At 43.8% G+C, this 26,653-nt stretch overlaps 1 protein-coding gene across 1 annotated transcript; it reads right to left on the bottom strand.

The window, feature by feature from the left end:
• Nucleotides 1-1,397: 1,397 nt before the first annotated feature.
• Nucleotides 1,398-25,868, bottom strand: GTPBP4 (GTP binding protein 4). The gene is made up of 18 exons (XM_081158762.1): nucleotides 25,772-25,868; nucleotides 24,106-25,249; nucleotides 22,942-23,112; nucleotides 19,905-20,008; nucleotides 19,690-19,826; nucleotides 18,259-18,359; nucleotides 16,580-16,672; nucleotides 15,703-15,894; nucleotides 15,553-15,618; nucleotides 13,217-13,306; nucleotides 12,246-12,356; nucleotides 10,400-10,477; nucleotides 9,991-10,042; nucleotides 9,363-9,463; nucleotides 7,656-7,853; nucleotides 6,051-6,116; nucleotides 2,968-3,111; nucleotides 1,398-2,045 (listed from the first exon to the last, which is right to left on the bottom strand). Exons 2-18 carry the CDS (start codon nucleotides 24,151-24,153, stop codon nucleotides 1,893-1,895), a joined length of 1,905 nt encoding a protein of 634 aa, XP_081014888.1. The 5' UTR covers nucleotides 24,154-25,249; nucleotides 25,772-25,868; the 3' UTR covers nucleotides 1,398-1,892.
• Between the last annotated feature and the right edge of the window lie 785 nt (nucleotides 25,869-26,653).

The raw sequence follows: 26,653 nt of genomic DNA, 5'->3' as shown, positions 1-26,653 counted from the left end.
ATACAATATTTTTTACTATAGTCACTACACGGTACATTACATCCCATGATTATCTTACATGGGATTTTGTACCTTCTGACTTCTGTCACCCATCGCCAATACTCTCCAGCTCCACCTCTGGCAACCACCAATCTGTCCTCTGTATCTGAGGTTCAGTTTCTTTAGATTCTATCTATAAGTGAGATCATATTTTATTTGTCTTTCTCTGGCTTATTTCACTTAAGAGAGTGCCCTCAAGGTCCATGTATGTTGTTGCAAAGGGTATGGTATCCTTTTTTATCCGAACAAATTCCATTTTAGACACACCACATTTTCTATATACATTCACCTGTGAATGGACAATTACGTTTTCATGTTTTGGCTATTGTGAATGCTGCTGCAATAATCATGAGTTTCTCTTACCATAATCTTTTCCAGCATCGATATATTTAATTACACTAAGACTTCACTTAACATCATCGATAGGTACATACAGCATCTCATAATGAAACATAATTCAAGGACCTGCTGAATACCGCAAACCTGTAGAAGACTCTCACACACAGGTGTAATTAGAAAGTGCTCCAAGAGTCAGGAAAGAGGAACTGCTAACTGCATACAAGCTAAGTGGTAACAACGGTACTGTTTTGTGGTCAGGAAGTGATGTTTTATGCATTTAATATTCTAACACACTGATTTCCTACATTGTGCTCTGCTTGGGGGTTTTGAGCTGACATGTACCTCACAAGGATTTCCACTTAAAGCAATTGAAAACAGACCCCCCCAGCAGGTGCTTGTGTGGTAATGTTGGGGTGTTTGTGTTTTTACTCCACATGTGATTTTCAGTCATGAACCACTGAAACAGAATATGCCCACATTTAATTGCTGTAGTGCCTGCCTTAGGCACTTTACTCACAAAAAAAGTATTTTTGCTTTAAAAAAAAAAAAAATCTTTACACTCATGTACTGTAGGAGCTCCAATCCAGGGAATGCCACGCTGTTCTTTACTACTCCAAAAAAAATCACTCCAGGGGAATAGAGGGGAAAGACATAGCTTTTATTGCTTACATCTGGGGAAGGCCCAATGGCACCTGTCAGGTTTCCGACCCTCAGCCAGGGAAGGCTGGGTTTATCTAGCAGAGGGGAGAGGGTGAAGGAGGGAGCAGTACTGGGAAAGGCCGGCATGCAGACCAAGGACAGAGAGCCTGGTGACGCTTGTTAGCCTTCAAGACTGTGAGACACTTGGGTCTGTGCTGCTCTGCTCCTCATGGCCACTGGCCAGGCAGACACCTTTCCATTGACTGGGAGGGGGAACTGGGCTATATCCTCACTTTTACCCCTCACTTTTCATTTGGCAAAACTGACAGTAATTGTAACTAAACCCACCCGCCCAAAAAACCCAACAAGTTAATCAAAACTACTTTCTTTTAGAAGTTTATTTTGGATAAAATAGTTGAAGACAGATTACAATGGTACACTGTACAGAAAGACTAGAAAATAATTTAGTGCTGGCAGTCTTCTGCCCACCATCACAAGTGGAGAGGTTTTCTCAGCAAGAAAGGAATGTTCTCATGCAGGGAACCAAACCAAAGTTCCCTCTTGTTGAAGAGAATAAGACTGTTCTCCACCAAAAATGAGTCACACCAAGAAATCTTCCCAGTTCTGCAAATCTGATGCAATCAAAAGTCCATTAAATGCAGAAACCAGTCCACTCAAAATATTTGCAACATTCGGCAGTGATAAACATTTCTCACACTTGTATCATTAAGGGTTAACCATAGTTTTGAGGAAAGCAGCAGGTGCTTTGGTTAGGTCATTGTTTCCAGATCACAACTCCAATTTTGTGAAACCATACCATATCAAACCAAGAAACAAAGGACAGTCTAGCCAAACTGCTTCAGGCGAGAAGGACACTATCTCCTGTCCTTCTTACCAGCTTTCCTCTTCCCAGAGAGTAAGTGCTTGGGCTTCATATCAAACACATGCCTGTCTGCCTCCCCTTTCTTCCCCAAACGATTCATCTTCTTCTGAGCATTCTTCATCATAGTCTTGGCTTTCTTCACCATCTACACAGGAAGAGAAAACATAAAACACATTAGCTACTTACTGGAAACATGTTAAGAGTCTGTCTTTAAGATCTAGGTGTGCTCTGTGTTGAGAAACACAGGTAAGTCTCACTCACTGCTATTCTGGACCCACTGCAGTATCTGCAGGAACTCAACCAACACCTGCATGTGAAGGCAGGAGGAAAATTATATCCAGACAAGTTCTGTCTCTATAAGGATCAGATTTATTTAGTGTGGAAGATTAGGTAAACTTATTCTAACTCCCTCTTGGACAAACAAAGAAACTCAGATTCAGACCCATGACACTGCACTACTCACATTTGACTAACAAGTGGCAATATTCATATTAAAATGCAGATATCTCGATGGAGATGGCATGGTGGAATGGAAAACTCAGGCTCCCATGAAGTAGACTGCTTGCCCATTTACAGACTTTCTCCTTTACCTGAATTTTCAAAATGCTGAAACTAACAACTTATTTAATAAAAGAAAGTTTCAGCAACAGACAGTGCATATCCAAAGTGTCTCTCCCAAAAGACTGGCCAAAACAGGTTGGTTGATTCCCAGTATGGCTCACTATGGGTGAGGGCCCCAGGCCTCCATGGGCTCAGCAGGGATCATTTCCTAGCACACCCTTAAACAGCTGGGACCTAGGCTCAAACCTCCTGGTGTCATACAATTCCATGCTTCTGTTTACCACGAGAAAGGACACCACGAGGGAATTGTGTTCCCAGGGCAAAGGTCCAGGGACACTCAACTGAACTGGCTCAAGTGTAGCTCTGGGGTTACAGCACACAGCTAACCCCCACCTACAGTCCTTGCTCCAAATGACAGCTGAGGGGCACTGGGGGTTTGCCCTGAGCATTCAGGGAGCCAAAGGCAGAGGCTATCGTGTTATTAACTGCACATGACAGAGACTAACCTTAACGTCCCGAAGACCAGACACATCACGTGGAGTTCGAGAGCAACTGCGACTCCGGGAGATAGATGTGGGTGGAACAGAGTCTTCCCGCTTCCTTTTCCTAGTGACACTCCGAGACCTTCTGGCCTGGACTGCATAATGGGCCTGAAAAGCACAAAGAGCACACTTCAGGATCCCCAGCCTGGCTTTCAGGCTTAGTGATAAAGATGAAATCATTCTGACAAAGGGAGAGGGCACTCAGGAGCTTTTATCAAATAAAGTAAAAAAGATCTTGCCCTGAACAGTTTCACTCAGTGGTTAGAGTGTCAGCCTGTGGACTGAAGGGTCCTAGGTTCAATTCCAGCCAAGGGCAGTACCCCAGTTGCAGGTTCAATCCCTGACCCTGTGTAGGGGCATGTGCAGGAGGCAACCAGAAGATGTGTCTCTCTCACATCAATGTTTCTTTCTCTTTCTCCCTTTCCCCTCTCTCCCTTCCACTTTCTGAAAAGCAATGGAAAAAAATATATATATCCTCAGGTGAGGATTAAAAAAAAAACACCCAGCCAGTGTGGCTCCACAGTTGAGCATCAACCTATGATCCAGAAGATCAAGGTTTGAGTCCCCATCAGGACACATGCCTGGGTTGCAGGCTTGATCCCCAGTAGGCGCCGTGCCGGAGGCAGACAATCAAAGGGCTCTCTTTCATCATTGATGTTTCTATCTCTCTTTCCCTCTCCCTTCCTCTCTCTGAAATCAATAAAAACATATATATATATTTTTTAAAAATATATCTTTATTGATTTCAGAGAGAGGAAAGGAGAGGGAGAGAGAGAGATAGAAACATCAATGATGAGAGAGCCATCGATCGAGTCCACAATCTGGGCATGTGCCCTGACCGGGAATCGAACCCCGATCGCCTGGATCCCAGGAGATCGCTCAACCGCTGAGCCACGCCCAGCCGGGCAATAAAAACATATTTAAAAAAAAAATGGTTTAAAGAAAAAAATAGCCCTATAGTTGATTTGGCTCAGTGGTTAGAGCATCAGCCTGAGGACTGAGGGTCTCCGGTTCAATTCCGGTCAAGGGTACGTACTTCCGTTTCAGGCTCCATCCCTAGGAGGCAACCAATCGATGTGTCTCTCTCACATCAACGTTTCTCTCTCTCTCCCTTCGACTCTCTCTGAAAAGCAATGGAAAAAATCGTCTCTGGTGAGGATTAAGTTAATTAATTCATTAAACAACTGACTCTTAAAGAGTATCTTTATAGTACACATAGTTATTTTCACATTAGTTATTGGTTGAATATTCTTTTTTACTTAACACAGCTGCTTTATGTTACAAAGCTAATTTTACTCCATTTATAAAAATTTACTTAGATCTGCCCATTCAGCAATGTTTTCCCTAACCCAGACCATTAGCTCAGTATCACAATTTGAATTTCAAACAGTTTTCTCTTCTTTGCTCCTCCATTTTGGGTTATGTGTCTGAACACTCTGAGGACCATCAGAAAGCTTTTAGCCTTGAGGTTCAGCAAAGACATGCAGATAGCCACTGACAGGTTCTTCTGTAGCCCCCTACAAGAATCTGTGTCAGCCCTGCTCCCACTGGTGGTTGGTCCAAGGCTCACCCTCCCACCACTTGTCTGAAACTAAGGATAACCCAGCTCCCTTGAAAGGCACACAGGCTTAAAGTAAGCCCAGCATTTAATAGCCCCCCAAAGTAAGAAGCTACGCATGCACATTAAACTAAGACTCCACCTGAGCAGAGTGCTCTCACTCAATGCTGATGAAAACTCCAATCAGCCGAACCTTTCTGGAAAGAACTTGAACAAATGCTACCCTTTGATTCCACTATTCCACCTCTGGGGATCTGTTTTGAGAAAATAATCCAGAATATGGAAAAGTTCTTTTATACAAAGATATATATGCTCTGGCATAACTCACCAAGCCAAAAACATTGGAATTCTAACAGGTACCTGAAATGCCCTCGAATCGTAAGCTTCCAGAGAAACAGCTTCAAAGGATTTGCAGTCTACGTTCCTCTCGGGATGACAGACTCAACAGCACCTCATGTTTGTATGATAACTAAACTTAAGCTAATCAAAGCAGCATGTGAAGACTTTAGTCACCAAAATCAAAGTTTAAGTAGAAAAACTGTAGGCCAGATGACATTACATTGTTCTGTTCTAACATTTCCAATTTGTATTATTTGCTGATACAAATCCATCTGTTCTTATTGTGTATTTTTTACACACCAACTGACATTCTTTGTGGCAACAGCAAATGAATTTTTAAACTGCAAGCCATCCAAAACGCCTACAACGAAGACACTAATTTCCCTAAAGTGAAAAGTGCACGCAGCACAATGAAAAGTAGGTGCAGTGTGTGGCATGTGGGTATAAACAGATTTCAAAGAAAGAAACAGAAAGATGAGAGTCTTCTGCATAAACACTGATTAAACAGTGTCTACCACATGGCAGCCTAGTTCATCGCTGTGTGCTGTGACCACAAGTGATTTTATTTTCTTCTTTCTAGTTTTTGAACTTTCCAAAGTTTGCATTAGCTGGGAACAAAAGATAACGCATGTACAAATATAATAAAACATTCATAAAAAGCAAAGCAAAAACAGCAACAAAAACACACAAAAAAAGTAAAATAAAATTTGCTGAGGCCACCTCACACACCTGACATTAACTAAACAGGACATCAGAGTAACATCCAGGAAAACTGTCCACCTGCCCATAGGGATAAGGTCTAACTGGGGATGACAGCGCTGGCAAGGTCTTCCTCAATTCTTCTCAAATGGCAACAGCAAGAACTGAGTCTGGCTACACCATCCTGCACCAACAGCATGGCCCCATGAGCCAAATGCCCAACCTGTTTCCTGAGAGGGAAACAAACAACAGAGGGACTAATGCAGTCTTTCCTCAACTAGCCACTTCCAACCAAAATCTCAGGCCAGTGAAGCTCCTCAACAGGAAGACTGGAGGTTCTAATTTCTTTTTTAATGAACTCTGTGATCCTACAGGGTTCTCAGCCCTTGGTTTTCTATGACAAAGCTGGATTCAACTACTAAAGTATCTGAGACCATCTCTGCACACTCACATTGTCATTATCGTCCATGTCAACACCAAGACTGCGCATCTCATTCTCCAAGACTTTCCGCTGAACCTGAAAAGGGGGAGAAGGGTATCTGTTTTAAACAAAATCAATTTGATGAAATGTTTAAAAAAAATTCAAGAGAAAATATGCCTTTTATAATGATCCGTGATATACATCTTTTACAAATTATATCTTTTACTTGGGCTCATGCTGATGTTTGTGGACCGCTCATTAAACCCCATGAAAACTAACATTTCCTGGGCACTTGCCACAAGTAGGACAGTGTACACTTCATCCCTGGATTCTGCAGAACTCCCCAGGCAATTCTCTGTGCTGATGAGGTCACTAGGCAGAGGCCATGAGACATATACCCCAGGCCAGCATCCCTGCAGGCCCACCAAGCACCACTAGGGGATACAGTGATGTCTGTGTCTGCAAAGAACCACTCACTTGCTGTCACATGAAAACAGTGTTGAGTGCACAAATACCCATGAGGTGTGTGGACTGTCATCATTTTCCTTCCTGTCACGCTATACTTTAACTGCCCTGCACACTGTCCTCTTTCTTTGGGGAGCTGCCCCCCACCCATTTTGGTCATGCCCTGTGATATGGGGATAACCACAGGATCTAACTTCACCTGACACCTTGACGAGAACATGAGTAGAGAAAGATGCCTATACAGAGACAGAGCTGGAAAGAACTCTGACCTTACTGACCCACTGGAGCCTAAACTGTGGTTCTCCTGTCCCAACAGGTCACAGGAGCCAATAAATCACTTCAGATTTATGTTAGATTGGGTTAGGTTTCTATAAATTGCAAAAGAAGAGTCCCACCTGGCCGGCGTGGCTCAGTGGTTGAGTGTTGACTCATGAACCAGGAGGTCACTTTTGATTCCTGGTTAGGGCAAATGTCTGGGTTGTTGGCTCAACCCCAGTAGGGGGAGTGCAGGAGGCAGCCGATCAATGACTCTCTCTCATCATTGATGTTCCTATCTTTCTCTCCCTCTCTTTCTATGAAATCAATAAATACATATTAAAAAAAACCAAAGTCCTGAATAATAAAATAATTAAAGAACAAGAACATGTTAATTCATGGCTTGCTTTACAGCTCCAAATAATAAATTATGATGTAATGAACTTTGAAAATTACAAAGAAAAGGCATAATAATCAGAATATAAAAGATCCAGACTCAACCAATCTTAAAGGTCAATACTTACCAGCCAAAAAAAAGCAAGTACAGCCCAGGCCAGTGTTGCTCAGTGTTAGAGTGTTGGCCTGTGCACTGAAGGGTCATGGGTTTGATTCCTGGTCAAAGGCACGTACCTGGGTTGCAGGTTCGTTTCCTGCCCCTGGTCAGGGCACATGCAGGAGGCAAATGGTCAATGTGTGTCTCTCTCAACCCCCTCTCTCTATTCTCCCTCCCTCCTTTCCACTTCTCTGAAAAGCAATGGAAAAAATATCCTCAGGTGAGGATTAAAAAAAAAAAAAAAAAGCAACTACAACGTTAAGGCTACACACAGGTGGAAATGTTTTATCTAGCAATGACTACACAAGAATCCAGTATACAAAGAAATAGGTCATAGGTCCTTGAAGAGACACAAAACTTGCCTTCTTAGCAGTTCGTGGCATTCTGGGACCCTGTGTGTTCTTCTCTTTGGACTGCAGAATCTTCAACTTCCTTTTTTCCCTGATTTCTTTTGCCAGCTGTCGGATTTCCACCATTTCTTCATCTTCACTTTCTGATTCACTGTCATACTCCCCAGCAGCAGTTCTTAGCTCTTCTTCTTTTTCCAACTCTTCCAATTTCTTTAAAAAGAGTCAAAGAAAATCTCAATGAAAATCTCAAATAAGTGTAGGAAACTTTGTATGGGAACTGTTGCCCTAAGCCTTTCAGTATGCAGTGGACACCAGGGTTGTCTCATATGGGCCTCATCCACATGCCAGAGCTGAGCTCCCAGCAAATATTCTGGGAAGAAAATAAAGACTGCATGAATGTTGAGCTGACAGCATATTAACAGCTTGCTGCCAGGTCTTTTTCTTCTTTAAAAATAATGAGTACACACACCAAAGTTAAAAATGTGCACACAGACAGTACCTCCCTGAGTTCCCTTACTCTAAGCAGACACATGGACCTACATTCTTGAAGAACTTAAATCATCAGTCTGCGCTGATCCTGTACTACAGTGTCCCATTTATCCATCCTAATGCCATCCCCAAATACAACCTCACTGGCTGCACAGTTAAAATTAATACCCTGCCAGGCATTCAGCAGTCAGATGTGCCTACATCACTATTTATGTGACAGCGTGGGGGAGGGAGCTGGGAAGGGCATGCACAGGCCAATCACACCCAGAATCCACACTGAGGACACAGGGCATTGCGCAGTAAGAGATAAAATCAAGAGGCAACAACTGAGTTAAGGAGAGCGACATGACTTCTCCCTGGTGGGAATGTGGACACCAGGATGAGAAGGGGAAGAGATGGGAAAAGCAGAAGACTAGTTAAAGCCAAGGGAGCAAGGATAAGTAACAGACAACAGAGAACAGAACCACTTCAAAAGTGGAAAAACAGTGTGTGAAGGAGGCTTATGCTAGGGTTTGTTCCCTTGATACCTAGAGACTGAAAATATAAATTAAGGGCACCATTTGGGAACTGAGGAGAACTAGGGAAATGTAAATAGCAAACATTTATAAAGCTTTATTTTTCAAAAAGCTTGACTGAGGAAAAAGAGGATACCAACTAAATGAGGACACAGGACTTTTGCCTTTAAAGATCAGAGAAACTTGTCAGCACTGTGCTCAGAAAAAGCAAACAGTGAGGGGACTGAAACAGGAGGGAGACACCAGTGGTGGAGCAAACTCTGGAGAAGACAAGAAGGAACCAGGTCTGAGAACCAGCAGCCCTGCACTGAGGTAGCTGCTGACAAGGAGCACTTGTGGAACAACAGCGCTCACACCCAGGGCTCCAGGTTCTTCATAAAGGAGGCCTCTTGCTGAGAGGGGCCGAGGGAAGTAGAACAGGAGTCTGAGAAGGGAAAAGGCTTCTGCAGAAAGAGGATGAACGGCGCTGCCAATGGGCAGAGTGCTAGTGTCTCCAGGACACTTGGCAGGAGCAGGCGGACAGTGACTGGGGATGGGGAGGGTCATGGGTGTAGAAGGAACAATGCCAACAGGTGCAGGTGAGCCCAAAGCTGTGCTTGAGTCACAGAACAGAGTACTGACCATGACACCATGAGACCAGCTAAAAGTTGTGCTTGTACCTTGTGGTCGTATTAAAAAGGAATAAAAACCATGTAATTTCACAAGTGACACAAACCTGCATGATGTCAGGATCAATGTAATCAGCTACATTGTGGCCTTGCCAGATCTCAGGTATCTTATCATACTTTTCAGATGAATTCATTATGTCCCAGTACTCTAAAGTTAAAAGAAAAAAGAGACATTTATAGCAGTTTTTAATATCTTCAACTACCATGTGCCCAAAAAGAGTTATAACTTATGCAAGTTAAGCCTCTCTGTAAAGACAACAGAGCGTTTGTATTCGACACTATGTAAGCAAGCCACGTGCTTATGAAAGATTCACCCCCAAACATTTCCTAATGTCTATTAGTACCTCAGGATGAAGTGACCACAGAAGGAAAACAAAAAGAAAACAAGTGAGATATATCCAAAGGAAAAAGGCATGAATAACAGATTACTGACAGTATCAATCTGGCTCCACATTCACCTGCTATGAAAGGTACAAAAATAATCTCTCATCCTGAAATGACAGAAAACTACCAAAAAGGAAGAAATCTCAGAGCCCTGCCAGCCTGCAACCTCTCTAGTTAAGAAATTAAATTAACAAAGCTCAGGAGGACCGGTGCTCATTAAAGCCCTTTCACACTTTTCTGAAACACTTTACATGTAACTGGCATTTTAAAATAACTAGTGCAGGCCCTTACTTTGAAGATCCAAAATATAATCATCTCCCAGTTCCAGTTCAATATCTCGTTCCTGCAATTTAAAAAAAAAACACACAACAGGGTTATGATCAGCTCTACTTGACCCTTCAGGTCCAGAAATGCTGAGCCCCTCGTTCCTGTGAAATAACCTCCTCTCCAACCTAAAGAAGAATCCTTTCCATCCCTGGCACTCAGCTCCTATTTCCAGTAGGAGGGCTGTTGTGACCATCTGGAGGGACACATACATAAGGGTACAACCTGTGTTGGGTTTCACAGCTGTGTTCTCATACAGCATCAAGTGTGGACACTGGTGCTGTCAGCGTATTCATGCTCCAAGTCCCCATCCCTCACTGCAAAGCCTTTCTGCCCACCTTCACAGGTAAACCCAGTGAGGCTAACAGTGACCTACCCTCTTCCTCTGAGGCTCCCCAATCTCCATTCTCTTCCTGCGTGCCACCACTCCTTCTGGGATGAAAGGGGGCCTCTCCTGAGAAGATATTATGGGAAATGTTTATGTAGGACGCCTTATTGAATGGGAAAGAAACACAGAAATGAAAAACTAAGAGTAAATTCTCCACCTGCAGAATATATATAAAACCACACCCAGGCCAATTAAAAACCAACAGATGATTGAGGGGGAGAGGGGAGGGTGTAGGGCCAGTTTGGGCAAGTTAGCCAAGACTCCACGAGCCAATTCTAAAGTTCATTTAGAAAAAATAAACATCAAGATTAATAATTATCGCCCGGCCGGGCGTGGCTCAGCGGTTGAGCGTCAACCTAGGATCCAGGTGATCGGGGTTCGATTCCGGGTCAGGGCACATGCCCGGGTTGCAGGCTGCAGCCGATCAATGACTCTCTCATCATTGATGTTTCTATCTCTCTCTCTCCTTCCCCTTTCCTCTCTCTGAAATCAATAAAGATATATATATTAAAAAAAAATTAACAATTATGAACAAAGGAAGCAATACAGGAGAAATAAAGCAGATCATGAACAGGGGAATTTAGATATAAACTTGAGATAAATGACTAGCTAGCTGAAAAGTAGAGCTAGTTAGCTACCTCCACCTGCTTCCTAACAACAAAATAAATTCAAAACTAAGTGAAGACTTTTATTCAAAACAGGTAAAATTAAAAGTAATTAAACCATCAAAGTACAGAGTAAGAACAATTTTGGAATTGCTGGTAGGCGTTCATACGCATGACACCAAACCCAGCAACCTCAGAGAAAATATTAATATATGCCAATAGCTTAAAAATGTGCATTTTCTCCAAAGTTAAAAAGAAATCCTCCAACTAAAAGGCAAATGAGAAAACGAAAAAAAAATGTTTTATAGTACAAAACCCTTTTAAAGTATATGACTGTCCAACCGTTACGCTGTAACATCGGAAGCTAATACAATACTGAATGTTAACTGTAATTTAAAAAATATATACAAGAGTCTGATTACCTTAACATAAAAACAAATCAATGAATAACATATAAATGATATGAAGAACTGAAAAGGCCAAGAAACCCATAAAAAATGCTCACCTGCACTAATTATTAAAGAAATACATCACAACAGAACCATTTTCTTAAAAACTGAAGTAAAACTGGTAGACAAGATTACATGTATCTCAGGTGTACACGGTCATAATTGATACTTGTACACAAGACATAGTACTCATCACTGTCCACCTAATTAGCAGCCATATCGTTCTTTAACCAGTTGTAATCTGCTAGACTGACAGATGTCAACACCAAAGACGCAGGGAATCATCAGCGCAGTATACACTCGTAAGGCATTTTGGATGATGACATTTTTAATGCCACACCTTAAAATTTCCTCTACTGGTAGATTTGCAAATTTTTAAAAATAGAACTATATATAAAGGTGTGACTCAAGCACTATCTACAAAGGCAATTAAATGAAAAATTTAAAAGAACATAAAATTTGTGTTTAAAAAAATTTTTTTAAAATATGCTTATATACCAAAAATATTTATGGAAAGATAAACAAGACAGAGTTAATAGTAACTGCCTTGGTGGAGTAAGAAATAGGTTTTAACTTGGCACCTCACACTCTCTTTTTGCCTTTTTTGATATACGTGGCATGAGTTTTAGTCTGAGTAAGAAGCTCAAGCCCACTCATGCCACCAATGCATGCAAGTATGTGTATCTGGATCTGCAGCCCTGGACAAAGGCACTCAGCATGTCCACTGTGTCAGTAACACCATAATCCCACCCCAAAGGGTCTCTGGAAGGGCAACCTTACCTTATCATCTCTTTTATTTGGCATAGCCAAATGCAATCTGTTCAGCACCTCATTCACTTTATTTCCTTTCATTTTGGTTTCAACTCGATGAGCCAAGAGCCTGTCACAAGCCTAAGAAAGTGTGAAAACAAGGCACAGAGTCACAAAGCATCCTGCTGCAGCCTCCAGGAAGGAACCAGCAACCAGAGACTATGTACCAAAGGTTTGGAACCAGCTAAGCACTTCTGCTCAGTAGTGACATCTGTTGGCTAAGTCCCCAGGACCACAGCAAGGTCCAGTACCTCCTCTGGGGCAGACTCTACTCTCCAGGATGGAGGCTGCCTTTCTCCCTTTCCAGGCTAGGCCCAATCTGAGGCAGAACCAGGAGGCAGTTCCACCACACAGTTGGCTCCAAGTGTCCCCACGGCCCTTTCTGAGCCTCTCTTCCACTGCCAGTGACCCCGTGCTAACCAGTCAGCTCCCTATCATTATCCACGTCCCACCTCAGGTCTTAACTAGAGCAACTGTGCCTGAATAAAATCAACAGTATCAGAGTTGCTCTTTTTATTTCAGGTAAAAATAACAAAATGAGAACATTAGAATCATGTGGAATCTAACAGGAAGTGACTCCTTAAGCTGTTCCCACTTTCACTATTTTTTTTCCTTCTACTTCTGAACAGACGCCATGAAAGCACTTTTCAGTCCAACTTGCATGGAAACACTGGCAGGTTCAGAGAAACAGCAGGCAGTGGACAAAGTTAAAATTACCTAAGCTGAAAGAATAAGTACAGTACCTCAACAAAGCCCCACTTTGACCAGGCAGGTGGAACTAGGGCTTCAGTGAGGGTACCTGCATTCATGCCTCCTGCCGAAGCCACTACAGTACTCAGTGTTAAAACACCTGGAAAGAAAACTTTCCCCACAACTGACTTTGCTAAAACAAGAGAAAGAAGGGTAAAGGGCTCAACCCTTGCCTACGAGGAAGCACTGACCTCTGTTTTCACTTTGATAACCCCTTCCTCTGTCAGGGTGCTGGTCTCTACCACTGGAAATCCTTCAGCCTGCAAATCTATAAATATTTTCTGGGAATATAAAGGAAAAATGAGAGATGTGTTATTTCCAGGTCCCTGTGAACAAATCTTACCGTTCCTCAAATGTGTTATAAATGCCGCTTAGTATATACAACATCTGTGGTTTAACTCTTTTGAAGGACATCTCCCCAAAACAGTTACTTATTTTTCCCTATATTGGTCTGTGATCAAGAAAATATAAATTGCTAGGAGGATCAAACCAGACTACAGCAAGCAAACCAGATGCTTTCTGGACTATTCTGTGAGATTTTACCTTCCAAAAAGAAACTTAGCAAGATCAAGATACAGATTTTTTAAAAGAATGTTTTCAAAGCTTTTTTTTTTTTAAATCCTGACCTAAGGATATGTTTATTGATTCTAAAGAGGGAGGCGGGAGACGGGAGACGGGAGAGGGAAACATCAATCAGTTGTCTCCTGTATGCACCCCAACCAGGGTACAACCTAGCTATGTACCCTGGCTGGGAATCAAACCCGCAACGGGACAATGCACCAAACAACAACCTCCACAGCCCAAGAGAATTCCTTAGAAAACAACACAAAAATGTTTACAGATCTAGCTCTTCATAAATCACTAAGGCTGTAAGAGAAGAGACCTCATCTGTGCTTCCCTCCACCATACACTCCATTCAGATGCGGGGGACTGATCCCATGATCATTAGCTTCCCGTGAACAAGACTGGCTTCCCTACTGGAAGGAGCAGTGGTCGGAGGAATACAGGTGTCAGAGAGCCAGTCTCACTACTGGCTAGTGTGTGACCACTGGATCTGCCTGGGCACATGGAAACAGCATTCATCACACGGTAAGCTACACTATAGCTGGTGAAGTGAGAGCACTGATGAATACAAGCTACAAGGCAGTGTTATGGAGACAGTAGCACTGCAATAGTGTCTGTTGTCACTTCTCAATTTCACTAACAATTTCTCCCTGACAACATCACTGGTAAAAACCCAGTGGTGTCACTGTTACTCCAGAGGTGACCTCGCCCGTCAGGGCTGCTAGGTGGTGAGGCTGAACTCAAGCCTGTGTAACATCAGAACCTGAGCATCTGGTACAACCAGAGCATTTGCCCAGGTACCCATGAACAAATCGTACTGTTCCTTAAATGGGTTATAAATGCTGCTTAACACCTGAAGTTCACTCCCAACCTTCCTAGTGTCCCCGACTTCCCCTTCTTCTCCACCCTTCAATGCTTTTAGACTGAAAAACTAAGATTAGTCAATAGGTATTTGGGTCCTTTCAAAGACAATTCCCTGATGGCAGTGTTTATATAATCAGTAATCTACACCGCAATTCCCTGAGGAAACCATCACCGCTGTTTGAAAAACCCTAATTCTCACCAAGCATTAAATGTCCACATAACACAAGAGGGGCACTGGGAAGAGAGCAGCATGCCCCTTCCTCAGGACCTTCTAGTCAGACCTGCTCAATGGAGCATGCTCCAGGAGATGTGGACCGATGTAGTCATCATTCTATTGCAATGGATCCCAAACCTCGAGTGTGCACCCTTCACCAGGGAGCTGTTCAAGCCCAGGCTGCTGTGCGCTCCCCCCATTTCTGATACTGGAGGCCTTGCATTCAGAACAGAACACATTACCACAGGAAAGCAGCATCAGCTGCTGGTCGTGGCCACAACCTGAGAACCACTGCCTAGTGCAAAGCTTCTCATAGCGTCCATCTGTCCTAAAAGATGCTACTAAACAGGGCAGCAGGGTCGAATCAATTTGACAAACCAAGGCTCACATTCCATGTCTTGGAAAACTTCAGCAGACACTACAGATTACAATTCGAGAGTTTCGGATGCTCATTTTCCTTTGCCCACTCAGTTTCCAAACTCACTTCAACACAGACTCTGTGCAACAGACATGTAGGAAACACTATGAAACTCCTGCTACCTAGAAACTTATTCTGCAAAGTGCTGTTCCTGTACACCTGGCTGCTGGCCCAAGCTGTTCCTTTAAGGCCCTGGTCTAAGACAATAGTCCCTTCCTATGTAAACACATCTTCCAGAGGTTAAATGCATGCATGGATGTTTCCACAGCCTTTAACAGAGCAGCCATTAGGAAATTTCAGGTTTAATTTGCCACTAAGAGGTTTGTATAACATCATGTTGACTGAACCACTGAGGATACTATCTCAAAATCAAAAACCAGGCTAGCATTGCTACAATTCTAAACTCTGGCTGACTGAGATGAGATTCTGAATTGGTAAAAAATATTGAAAACATTAGGTTGACTTACCTGGTCATCTTCTGGAAGCTCAGCTATTCTCCTCACATCACACTTGTTTGCTACAACTATAAGAGGCTAGAGCAAGAAGAAAAATAACAAGGTGATTACCACCTTCATACTGCAGAACATAAATGTGGTGCTGCTGGTCATCACACTCACCTTGTTGATGAAGAGAGGTCTGATGTTCTGGAAGAGCTCCAGCTGCGCCTGCAGCCCGTGCCCACACTGCTCAGACAAGTCCATCACGTAGAGCACTGCGGCGCGCAGGTGGGCCAGGGCTGTGATGGCCTGCATTTCAATTGTGTTCCGATCCTCCAATGGGTGGTCCAAAATCCCTGGGGTATCTACAACCTAACAATAAGGCTTGTCACTCCAAAGCACACCTGCTCATAAACTTGCTTTCCAGCACATCCTGGAGGTCACGCACAAACCCAAACTAGCCCTGACAAAACGAGCTAATAAAAACGTACATCTCCCAGCTAACTGTGATAAAACAAACAAAGCAGTAAGGAGGGACCTGCAGAGCTCATTAAAGAACTAGCAATGACTTTGAGAGAATGCCTTTGCTCATGAGCAACATCATGAAACAGAACTGGACTATTGGCAAACGCCCTTGTGCAAGGAACTACCTCATCATCCTTGATGAAGTTAAATTCAGCTGTGGAAACAGACTTTTTTATGCTTTTAAATAGTAAGTGCTATTCCTAATAACAGGGTCAGAAACAGTGACAAGGACACTTTCCTCAGCAGCACCATTGTTGTTAACATAATGCAGAACCTTCCTGGTAGCTGGCTGCTCCCCTGAACCCTATCACAGGAGTGAGACCTGCCCTTACGCAACTCCAAAGCTCAGAGGAGTTCTCTTTCATAAAGTTGCTCCTGGAAACCTCAAGAGTCTACTTCCCATCTCCTCAGTCTCCCCACCTCTGACAAAGTGGGACTAAAATACAGACACTCTAGTTAGTGCCAAAAGAATCAAAACCACACTCCATTAATAAAGCCACCAAGATATCTGTTCCGTTTAAAGAGCTCTCACCTGCCAGCGCAGATACTTATAATCCATGTGCCCAACAAACAGAGACTTGGTGGTAAATGCATAAGGCTGGACATCCACATCTGCTCTTGTCACCTGAAACCAAACAATCACAGAGTTCTACACTTTATTTCCTCTCAAACAGCATAAAAGTAGCCCAGACATCTTATCAAAACTGTTATTGTAGGAGAAAAAACAAATAAGGGAGACTTCCATGGTTAACTGCAGAGGACAGGAGCTACTGCACTTTGACACATGATGAGCTCCACTTTCTCATCAGCTGCCCACAAGAGAGAGGAGCCTGAATCAGGGATTAGGGAGGCAAGGCAGGCCCGGTAGGAGGAGGGCACACACCAGCTTCTCCTACACCATCCTGGCCCAGGCATGTCCAGCACAACTTTCTTTGATGATGACAACATTCTACATCTGCACTGTCCATACGGGGCCTCTTAGCCACACGCTGCCCGTAAACTCTTGAAATGGGGTCAGTGTGACTGAGAAACTAAATTTTTTTACTGTTTAAATTTTTAAGTCTTTTTCTTTTTTTTAAAAAAAAACTGATCTCAGAGAGGAAAGGGGAGAGAAGAGATAGAAACATCGATGTGAGAAAAATCAATCAGCCTCCCCCAGCACATGCCCCAACTGGGGAGTGAACCCACAACCTGGTATGTGCCCTGACCAGAACTGAACCTGCCACCTTTCGGTGTACAGGACAACACTCTAACCAACTGAGCCACACTGGCCAGGGCTATTACTTTTAATTCATTAAGTGGCCCTGTCTCTGCCCCACAGCACTGGCTAATGAGTGTTGGAGACATAGCTGGGACACTGCAGAGCTTCGGCTTGTCACCATGTCAGCACAACCTGTGGACAAAATAAAAACCTACATATATGCTTACAGGCAAAAGTGTTCTTGGTAGCAGAGAGCAACATGAATGTAACAATTGTTTATTGGCATCTGAGCTGTTCCTGCTTGTGAAATGACATTTTAATTGCTGTTCTGCTCTGCTCAGGTCCCTCAAAGTCAGGTAAATTATCCTGAAGCACCAAGTTGCTTACATAAATAGTGCCCATGAGTCCCAATTAATAAATTCAAATAAAGAATGACTCAGCACTTCCCACTACATGGAGCAAATAATTTATGTGAAAGCTAACATAACCACCAAGGTTACAGTACTCAAGAAACACCTTCGAAGACTGGGAAGTCCCATTCAGCAAGTGCAACCTGCCACAGTGAACGGCAGGTGTACAGGCACCCTATTCCCAGAATATGCCAAGACAACATGTCCTGGGAGAGGCTCCCATGTGTTAAAAATGTACTTAACCGTCTCAAATCTTAGAAATTTGTAGGAAACACATAAAAATCAAAAAATGGTTTCTGGCCCAGCTGGCATGGCTCAGTGGTCAAATGTCGACCCATGAACCAGGAGGTCATGGTTCGATTCCCAGTCAGGGCACATGCCCGGGTTTCGGGCTTGATTCCCAGGGTGGGGTCTATAATACCAATATAAACCTAGGATCAGACAAACTCAATCCTCCCTTTGAGGACACAATGTTTTAACCCAGGGCAGTACCGACTAAAGGACCAACTGGCCAGCCACCCTCCATCCCATGCAGTCAAAACATGGCAGCCCTTTGGCCTTAGGTCCTTGGTCACCCAAGTACTTATGAGACAGACCAACCTTATTGATGAAGCTGGACTTGCCAACATTGGGGTACCCACACAGAAGTAGAGTCCTCGTGTTTGGGTCAATAGTTGGCAGACGGGACAGGTGCTGACGCACTGTGAGAAGTTAAATTAAACGAATATGCTTAATTTCACAAGAAATACTAAAAAACTCAAAGTTTAAGATCTGTTTCACTTATACTCCAGGCCTGTGGTTATATTAAAACTCATTCCAACATTTATACTGTAAGTGAAGAAAATACAAATGAATGAAAAAAGGATCATCTGCAAAGGTGCCATGGTATAAAGGATAGTATTTCCCAAATCTGGCTGCACCAAGAATCCTATTCCTAGGCTGTACCAGCTTGGTATTCCTATCCAACAGGTCCAAGATGAGGCCAAAAACACATGTTTAAGTGCCCAGGCGAATCTTATTAACTGAGACAACATTTGAAAAGTGCTTTTGAAGCAAGCACACGACCCATCATTTCCTGGCTAAACAGAGGGCTGCTTCCATGTAATGACTACTGCACAGGGGCCTCATCTGCAGTGCACACAGCACCAGTGACACCACCAGGCGACCCTGAAGGTCAGATTGTCAGAAACACTGTCAAAGCAGCCAAGTATTGCAATCTTATTCCAAATTATTTGCTAGATGAGGGAGGAGGGGGAACAAAACCACCTGAGTTAAGAACATCTGTAGTGAAAATTATACACATGTAAAAAGGCAAAGAATTATTTCAATAAAAACCCTACCATGTTAAATCAGATGTTGTGCTAGAAATGAAACAATTGGGGCCCTAGCTGGTTAGAGTGTCAGCCTGCAGACTGAAAGGTCCCTCCAGGGTTCAATTCTGGCCAAGGGCACATACCTTGGTTGCAGGCTCGATCCCCGGCCTGAGGTCGGGGCACGTGCAGGAGGCAAGCAATTGATGTGTCTTTCTCACATCAATGTTTCTTTCTCTCTCTCTCCATGCTCTAAAAGCAATGGAAAAAATATCCTTGGGTGAGGATTAAAGAAAAAAAGAAAGAAATGAAACTATTGGGTAACAAAAGTAGTAGCAGCTTGATGCTATCACATTACAAAGAGAAGAATTTTAAAAAATTAAAAAGTAAACAATAGGTAAAACTATGAGTTACTTTATTTTTCTACATATCCTTTGGTATTTTCCTGTGATTTATAATGTACATGTCTTATCTACTAAATATGAGAAACATAAGTTTTCTTAATTGTGCTATTAATTTCTAAGTAGTGTAAATGCTAGCTGCTTTTTCAATAGTAACCAGCCCGTCAAAACTTCTTATAGGATAGGCTAGGAAAAATAATTTTACCCTGTCATCTCTAAAATAAAACAAAAACAAACATTACAAAAATAAGTTTTCAACAAGGATTAAGTACCTTAATAGAACACATTCAAGACCATTTTTGCTTATGAATGACAAGTACCTTGTTCCAAATACTCCAAACTCTGTTTCTGTCTTTTGATAATAGTGCACATTCGTCCCAGGGCAGCACGCTTCAGCTGCTTGCAGCGGTAGAGAGAGTCTCCGTATTTCATAAGCCGCACGTAATCTTTAGCAACACTTAAAGAAACAAAAAGAAACACATAAGATTTTTCACTTTTGACAATTTAAAGATAATATATTAGGAAAATATCTTACTTGTCCACTAAATTTTTGGCAATATTTATTTGTCCTAGAGCCAACTTGTAATGATCCTTGTCATAGAGAATGTTCATCAAATCAGCATAAAATGGATGGATATCCTGTAACAAGAAAAGCAAAGCAAAACTTTGGTACAAGTTTCTCATCCCTATGTGTAAATAATACTTGAAGAATAATTTCCAAGGGAAATACGTCACACCTTTCCCTCTCTTCCCAAGCCCCCAGCATCTCTCCCCAGGTCTCCCACCTGGCCAACTGTCTGTCTGGTTCTCTGAGAGAACAGGAGTCATACATAGGGAAGTAAGCCCGGTGGTCACCTCTGCCCATTCACAGACCTTCATCCCTGCTCCTATGGGAGAACTGTTCTTGGACCCAACCAAGGCCTGGTCCATCTGTGCACTTGACCCCACCCCCTCACAACTCAAGAACTGAGCTCCAGTCTTCCCACTCCACCTGGCCATTTCTATCACCTTGCAAACACGTTATTCCCCAACCTCAAATCCTTATTTTCCTTTGTTCCCCTTCTTGGCAAATGCCACGAAGAGAGATACTGTGTCCTTTCTTTTCCCCCTTCCCACAACCCAAATTAGTCAGGACTGTCTCTACCAGGCAGTTGAAACAGCTCATCATCACCAGTGACCTCCAACCATCCCTTTATCTCACTTTTCCTGCCCTTCCTGATGCATTTATTCACCTGGCCTCCAGGACCTTCTCTCTCACTGGTACCTCCTCTCCAACTCCCTTGGTGGCTCAAGCTGCCACCCCAATGCTAACCACTAACGCTCCCCGAAGCACTTTTCTCATACTCATTTCCTAGGTGACCTCTCATATGTTTTCACATATCTATATTTTCACAAGTCCCATCTATCCATCTCCAGGCCAGACCTCTCATGAGCTTCAGACTGCTTGGCAATTCTGAACGTCTTACCCACATCTCACGATTAACACGTAAAAACTGTTCTCCACCTCCTCAAGCCCGTGCCCTTCCCCATCTCAGTGAACAGCAACTCCACTGGACCAAGGTACCACAGCCCACACCTATTCTATGAGCAAATTCATTAGCTCTTCCTTTGAAGGATACTCTAAAGCCAACCACTTCTCTACTCCTTCACTACGCCCACAGACCTGTCATCCTCTAAGACGTAAGCCAGAACTTGGCCAGTCCAAGGCTCAGCTCCAAAGGCTTCCCTCCTTAACAGAATTCAAGTCCTACACAAGTCACCTTGCCCCACCATTACCTCTCTGACCCACTTCTCAGTTCTCTCCTCCATCTCCTGGATCTACCTGTTCTGGAGGACACCACACTCTGAACTTCAGGCCTTGGCACTTGCTTTCGACAGAGAGCCACAAAGCTCACCACCTCACGAAGGAAAGGTCTCTGCTACAAACTCCCTACTGGGGCACTCCCTACTCTCCTTATTTATCTGACCCACCATGTATTTTCATGTTTACTGTCTTTCCCCCCAACTAGACAAGGATAGGGACTTCTTTTATTACTGCTGTATTCCTAGTGCCTAGAACAGTACCTGAGACAGCAATCATTCAATGAATGGTAACTCACTCTAACCCTCTACTCTGAAACTGTTCTCAGATAACTGACTCTAGTTAAAGCACGCACGCGCGCGCGCGCACACACACACACACACAAATACAATGTTCATAAACTTGAACCTCTAACATATTAAAAAAACAATTTCATGGATGAAAAAGATAAAGCTTCTTATTAAAAACCACAGATCTCTGATACTAATTAGACCAAAGTATTTTGTTTGCTCAAACCAGGTATTTCCTAACATCAAGTTAGTTTAGAATAATCTCATTTTTATGTTTTCATTTTTTTCTTTTGAAAGCACTTTTATTGAAGCTGGAGACAGTGAAACAAGGAAGGACTTAGGGCAAAAGGAGCAACAGGAGAGAGTCTAGGCGGGGCTGCTTTGGCTCACTGAGAAATCAGAGAAAAAGGGGCCTTGGAGACAGTTTAGGGGGTTAGCCCGGATGAGCTGCCACTGCCCATTGCTCCCCAGCTGCAAGTCCCATGGGGTCCCTTCAAGGTTAGGGGATACGTGCCTGTGGGGGAAGAAGAGTGGGAAAGGAATGGCACAGGCATGCTACCGAGAGTATGATTTTTTTTTTTGCCCAGGTACCTTCCATAGAACCCTCCCTTTCTCAAGAAGTAATTTACTCATTCAACAAGCATCTATCAAGTACGTGTGTCAAGTCCTAGAGAGAGAGATAAAATAAGTGCCACTCCTCTAGCAGAAACTTCTAAATTTTATTTTAAACATTTCTGTATTTTTTACAACAAGCCATCATTATCTTTTTAAACACAAAAGAAATTCTTGTCACATAAACAAACCTATTCTCTCTGCCCTAACCTACCTGCAAAGACTATTTCAGGGCAGTGGCAAATTAACACTCTCACATCCTTCACCACCTGAAATAGCCCTGCCATCACATGCTCCTACACAGGGACTTCATAAGCAGTGTTGCTCTAGCTTCCTACAACTAAATAACTGGGCAAACTGCACTATGCAGCAGAGTGAAGAGCTCACCTTTTTTTGGCTTAATGGAGAAGTCCCCCACCTGATTTCTTACAACCAGTGAAAAAAATCAGTCAGAGCTGAACTGACCATCACTGGCTGATGAACCAACAAGACCACAAACAGTGGCAGACTTCCGGTCACTGACCCCAACTTGAGGCCAGAAAAAGGAGCCTTGGAAACAGGTAGGAGAGGAAACCAGACAAGCTGGTAAACTGCTAGAATCCTGGGCTTCCAGAGATCTTGGGTTGGCCTTTGCAAACGTAGAGGTTACAAAACCTCAAGAGATAGCTCCAGGACCTTTTAGATGGGGTTTTGTTGGCAGAACCTGTGTTCTGTTCCCAACTTTACCACTAACTCACTGAGTAAACTTATACAGCTCAATTATTTTGTTTCCTTTACTACCTGTCAGATGAATAGATCAAACTGATTAAACAGCTATTATCTAAAAGTTAACATTTATATAGGCATCTGCAGCCCCCAGAGTCACTTACGTCTAATTTGGGGAAATCCGTTAGAATCTGTGAGAGTCTATCATGGTAATTCTGTTGAGTAAATTTGACTTTCCTCATGTAAAAATGTCTAATGCGATGAATTTGGTAATGTTTATGAATAACCGTTGGAGTCTTTCGTTGAGTCTTTGATAATGTCAGGTCGATAAAGTCCTGTAATTAAATAAAATAAAGCAGAGTTATATCAAATACATCTACTTTTCATCCACTTTATTTGAAACCTTCTTAAAAGACTAATACCTAACAGTTTATTTTCTAAACCACAAACACTTTTTCTAACTAAATCTTTTCTATACAGCTTTATTCATCTTCACAGTTTCTGGCCTTTAAGAAATAATGGCTGAAATAAATTTTATCCCAAACTCTTTTAATTTCCAAACACCTAAAAATCTTTGAAACTTAAGTAATCAGACAACTCAAGCATAAGTTAGATAAAATATTTTAAAAAGAGAAACAATCCTACAACTTCAATTTGTGTATCTTTGACTTTGAAAGTACATAAAATGATGGGAAAACAAAAATTCAGTTTATAATTTCCTAGGAAATGTCAAGTGTATCTATAGTAGGGATATAGATGTGAGGCTCCAGATCTCTACTTCCTCCTCTATCTGCCACCTCGAGGGGCCAGTTCAAAAGTTACCTGATTGATGGTTTCCCGACTCTCCCCCTACTATCAGGAAAGGACCCCTCCTCTCTGTGGAGGACCCGAACATCTGAGGACGGACCCTCTCATCTCTGGAGAGGACCCTAGTGTGTGAGGATGGGCCCTCTCATCTCTGGACAGGACCCTAATGTGTGAGGACGGGCCCTCTCATCTCTGGACAAGACCCTAATATCTGAGGCTTTAAGGACCCCAACCTCGGGAGAGGATCCCTCCGCTCGGGAGAGGACCCAAACGTCTAAGGAAAAACCATTACCCTCTGGAAAAACACTCCAACCGCTGAGGAAGAGCGTCCCTCGTCTCTGGAGAGGGCTCTAACGCCTGAGGAAGGAACCCTTCCCTTTGGGGGGGACACTCTCCCCGGGGAGCACAAATTTCGAGGACATGGCCTTGGTAGCCGGGCCCGGCGGAGGAGCGCTGCAGGCCCAGGCCCTCCCGGCGTCCCGGCCGAGAGAGGAGAGAAGGGAAGGTCCCGGGACACTTACCTTGGCGGACGGCACCACCGTGATCTTCTTGAAGTTGTAGTGCGCCATACCTGCAGTCGGCCACGAGGAACGCAGGCCAACACGCGGAACTTCCAAGGAGGACGGGGGCGGGGAGGGGGCGGAACTTCCACCGGCGGCGCGTCACTTCCTGCGCTCCCTGCGTCTCCTTCCACAGCCTCCGCGTCAAACAGCGCCCCCTCCCGGCCGGAGGTCCCTGGCTGAGGAGTCGCAGACTCGAATGGGCTGGGGGTGCGCGGGGAACCCGGAGGACGACCGGGAGGGGGGCGGCGCGGCAATTCAGATCCTGTCGAGTAAAGGAGGGGTCCCGCCAGGCTGCCCTTGGAGGGTCTGTGCTGCTCGGGGGGGAGGGGGCGGGGGCTCGAGGGTCTTGGGGGCCTCTGGGGACTCAGGGTGTCCAGGGATCTCGGGGGTCTCCGGGGACTCAGGGGTCCGGGGATTTGGGGTCCTGGAGGGTTCTGGTGGGCCTGCGGGTCTGGGGGTCTCCGGGGTCTTGGGGACTCGCAGGACCTCCGCGCACCAGGATTCCCGGTATCTTGGGGGTCTCGGCGATGCGGGGGTCTCCCGGTGCCTCCAGGGTTCTTCGGGGACTCAGGGGTCCGGGGGTCTCCAGGGACTCGGGAGGGTTTCCGGGCACTTAGGGGTTTAGAGATCTTGGGGGTCTGGGCAGTCCGGGGGTCTCGGACGCCTGGGAGTCTCTGGAGATGTCGGGGGTCTTGGGGACTCCGGGGGTCTCCGTGGACTCAGGGGGTCAGGGTCTTGGCGATCTGGGGAGTGATAGTTGTCGATACATAGGGGTCTATTATACTGTTTTCTCTAGTATACGTTTGAAATCTTCCATAACAAAAATCTAAGAAAATAAAATTTAAAAGTAAAGCCCGGCCAGGCGTGGCTCAGCGGTTGAGCGTCGACCTGGGATCCAGGCGATCGGGGTTCGATGCCCGGTCAGGGCACAGGCCCGGGGGGCCGGATCGATCAATGACCCTCTCATCATTGATGTTTTTTTCTCTCTCTCTCTCTCCCTCTCCTTTCCTGTCTCTGAAATCAATAAAGATATATTTTTAAAAAATAAAAGTATTAACTACATGTTCCAGTTCTTGAAGCCCTGGTCGATAGGATGAATCCACTATACGAACAAACAAGAAGAGAGCAAGAAAACAGATGTAAGGAAATTAAAATGTATATAGCAAACCCAGTGTTTATCTTAGCAAATGAATGAAAGGCATGGATCTAAAACAACAGTACCCGAATTCCTTTAAAACATTACATTACACTTATGAGCAAAAGCATTAGCTACGCACATGAAAGTGAAACTATGTCTTCTTTAAATACGGTGAGAAATCATCAGGGTAATTTTCCAGGGATTGCTAAAGAATATGATGAAATGCCACCAGTCAGTTCACATGCCTGGGCAGCTATTACGTACAAGGATTTATTTGTTACATATAAGGTGTTGAGTGGAACATAACGTAGCATAAAAGACATCTACGAGCTCAAGAACTTTTCATTTTAGCCCAGGAGACAAAACTGAACACAGAACAGTCTAAGTCAACACCGTTTACAATATAGTCCTAAGTGGTCACTCCCATCCTCTTCAGAGATACAAGGGCTCCTGTCCCCCAAACTCCACAGCTCCACCTGTACCCACCTGTCTCCTACCTGATGCCTTTCTCCTCCTACCTGATGGCTTTCCCCTCCCTGATGTCTCTCTGTCTCCTCCTTGGTTACTTAATACCTTCACACACAGTGACCTTTCTCCTCCCTCCCACATGAACCAGACAGTGACACTGTGGACTTCAGTACCTTGAGTCAAATCCAGGCACCACAACACACTGCTCTTCCTAGGCCTCCAGTCCAAGTCCACTATGGGTGGCATGTCTGTGGTGGGATGTCCTGAGAACCTGGCTGTTTTTTGTTACACTGCTTATGGGAAAACAAATGTTAAAGTACAAAATGCCAACTGACAAATTAACTTTTAAACCTGTATAACAAAATTCAGTGAGAACTGCCTATGGATTGAAGGCCAAATTAGAAACAGAGACCAGTGGTTCTCAGACTCAGTATCATGACAGCACTGTCCTTGTGAGATTTGTTACAAGTAATTTGTTACTAATTGTAAAGTTCTCAAGTTTGCAATTATTTCCTTTTTGTTAATGAAAAATGCAAACTGAAGATTATCCTTGTAATGCCATTCATTGAGATTTCTTCTTGACTAGGAGAGGAAAGGTTCTGCTCCAAGGATTACTATAACCCACAGACTACTGAAAAATAGAATTTCTGCACACTCACGGTTTTGAAGAGAAGTGCAGCACAGCAAAGGAGTGTTGACAACTACTGTGTACTGGGTAACCTTTTGAAGTTACAGGAAAGAAAGACTGGTGGGGTGGGTTGGGGTGGCGAGGTCACTATTGGAACCAGGAAGGTGTCTCCAAGAAGGTGAATTCAGTCTTTCCCTTCATGGGTATTATTTCAAACAGGGAGAGAGCAAGTCAGGTGAGGGGAGTGGCTTCTTCCAAAGAATGAACAGATG

The sequence above is a fragment of the Miniopterus schreibersii genome, assembly GCF_964146895.1.
Source record: "Miniopterus schreibersii genome assembly, chromosome: 1".
Classification (NCBI taxonomy): Eukaryota; Metazoa; Chordata; class Mammalia; order Chiroptera; family Miniopteridae; genus Miniopterus; species Miniopterus schreibersii.
This window is presented reverse-complemented; position numbering and strand designations above follow the sequence as displayed.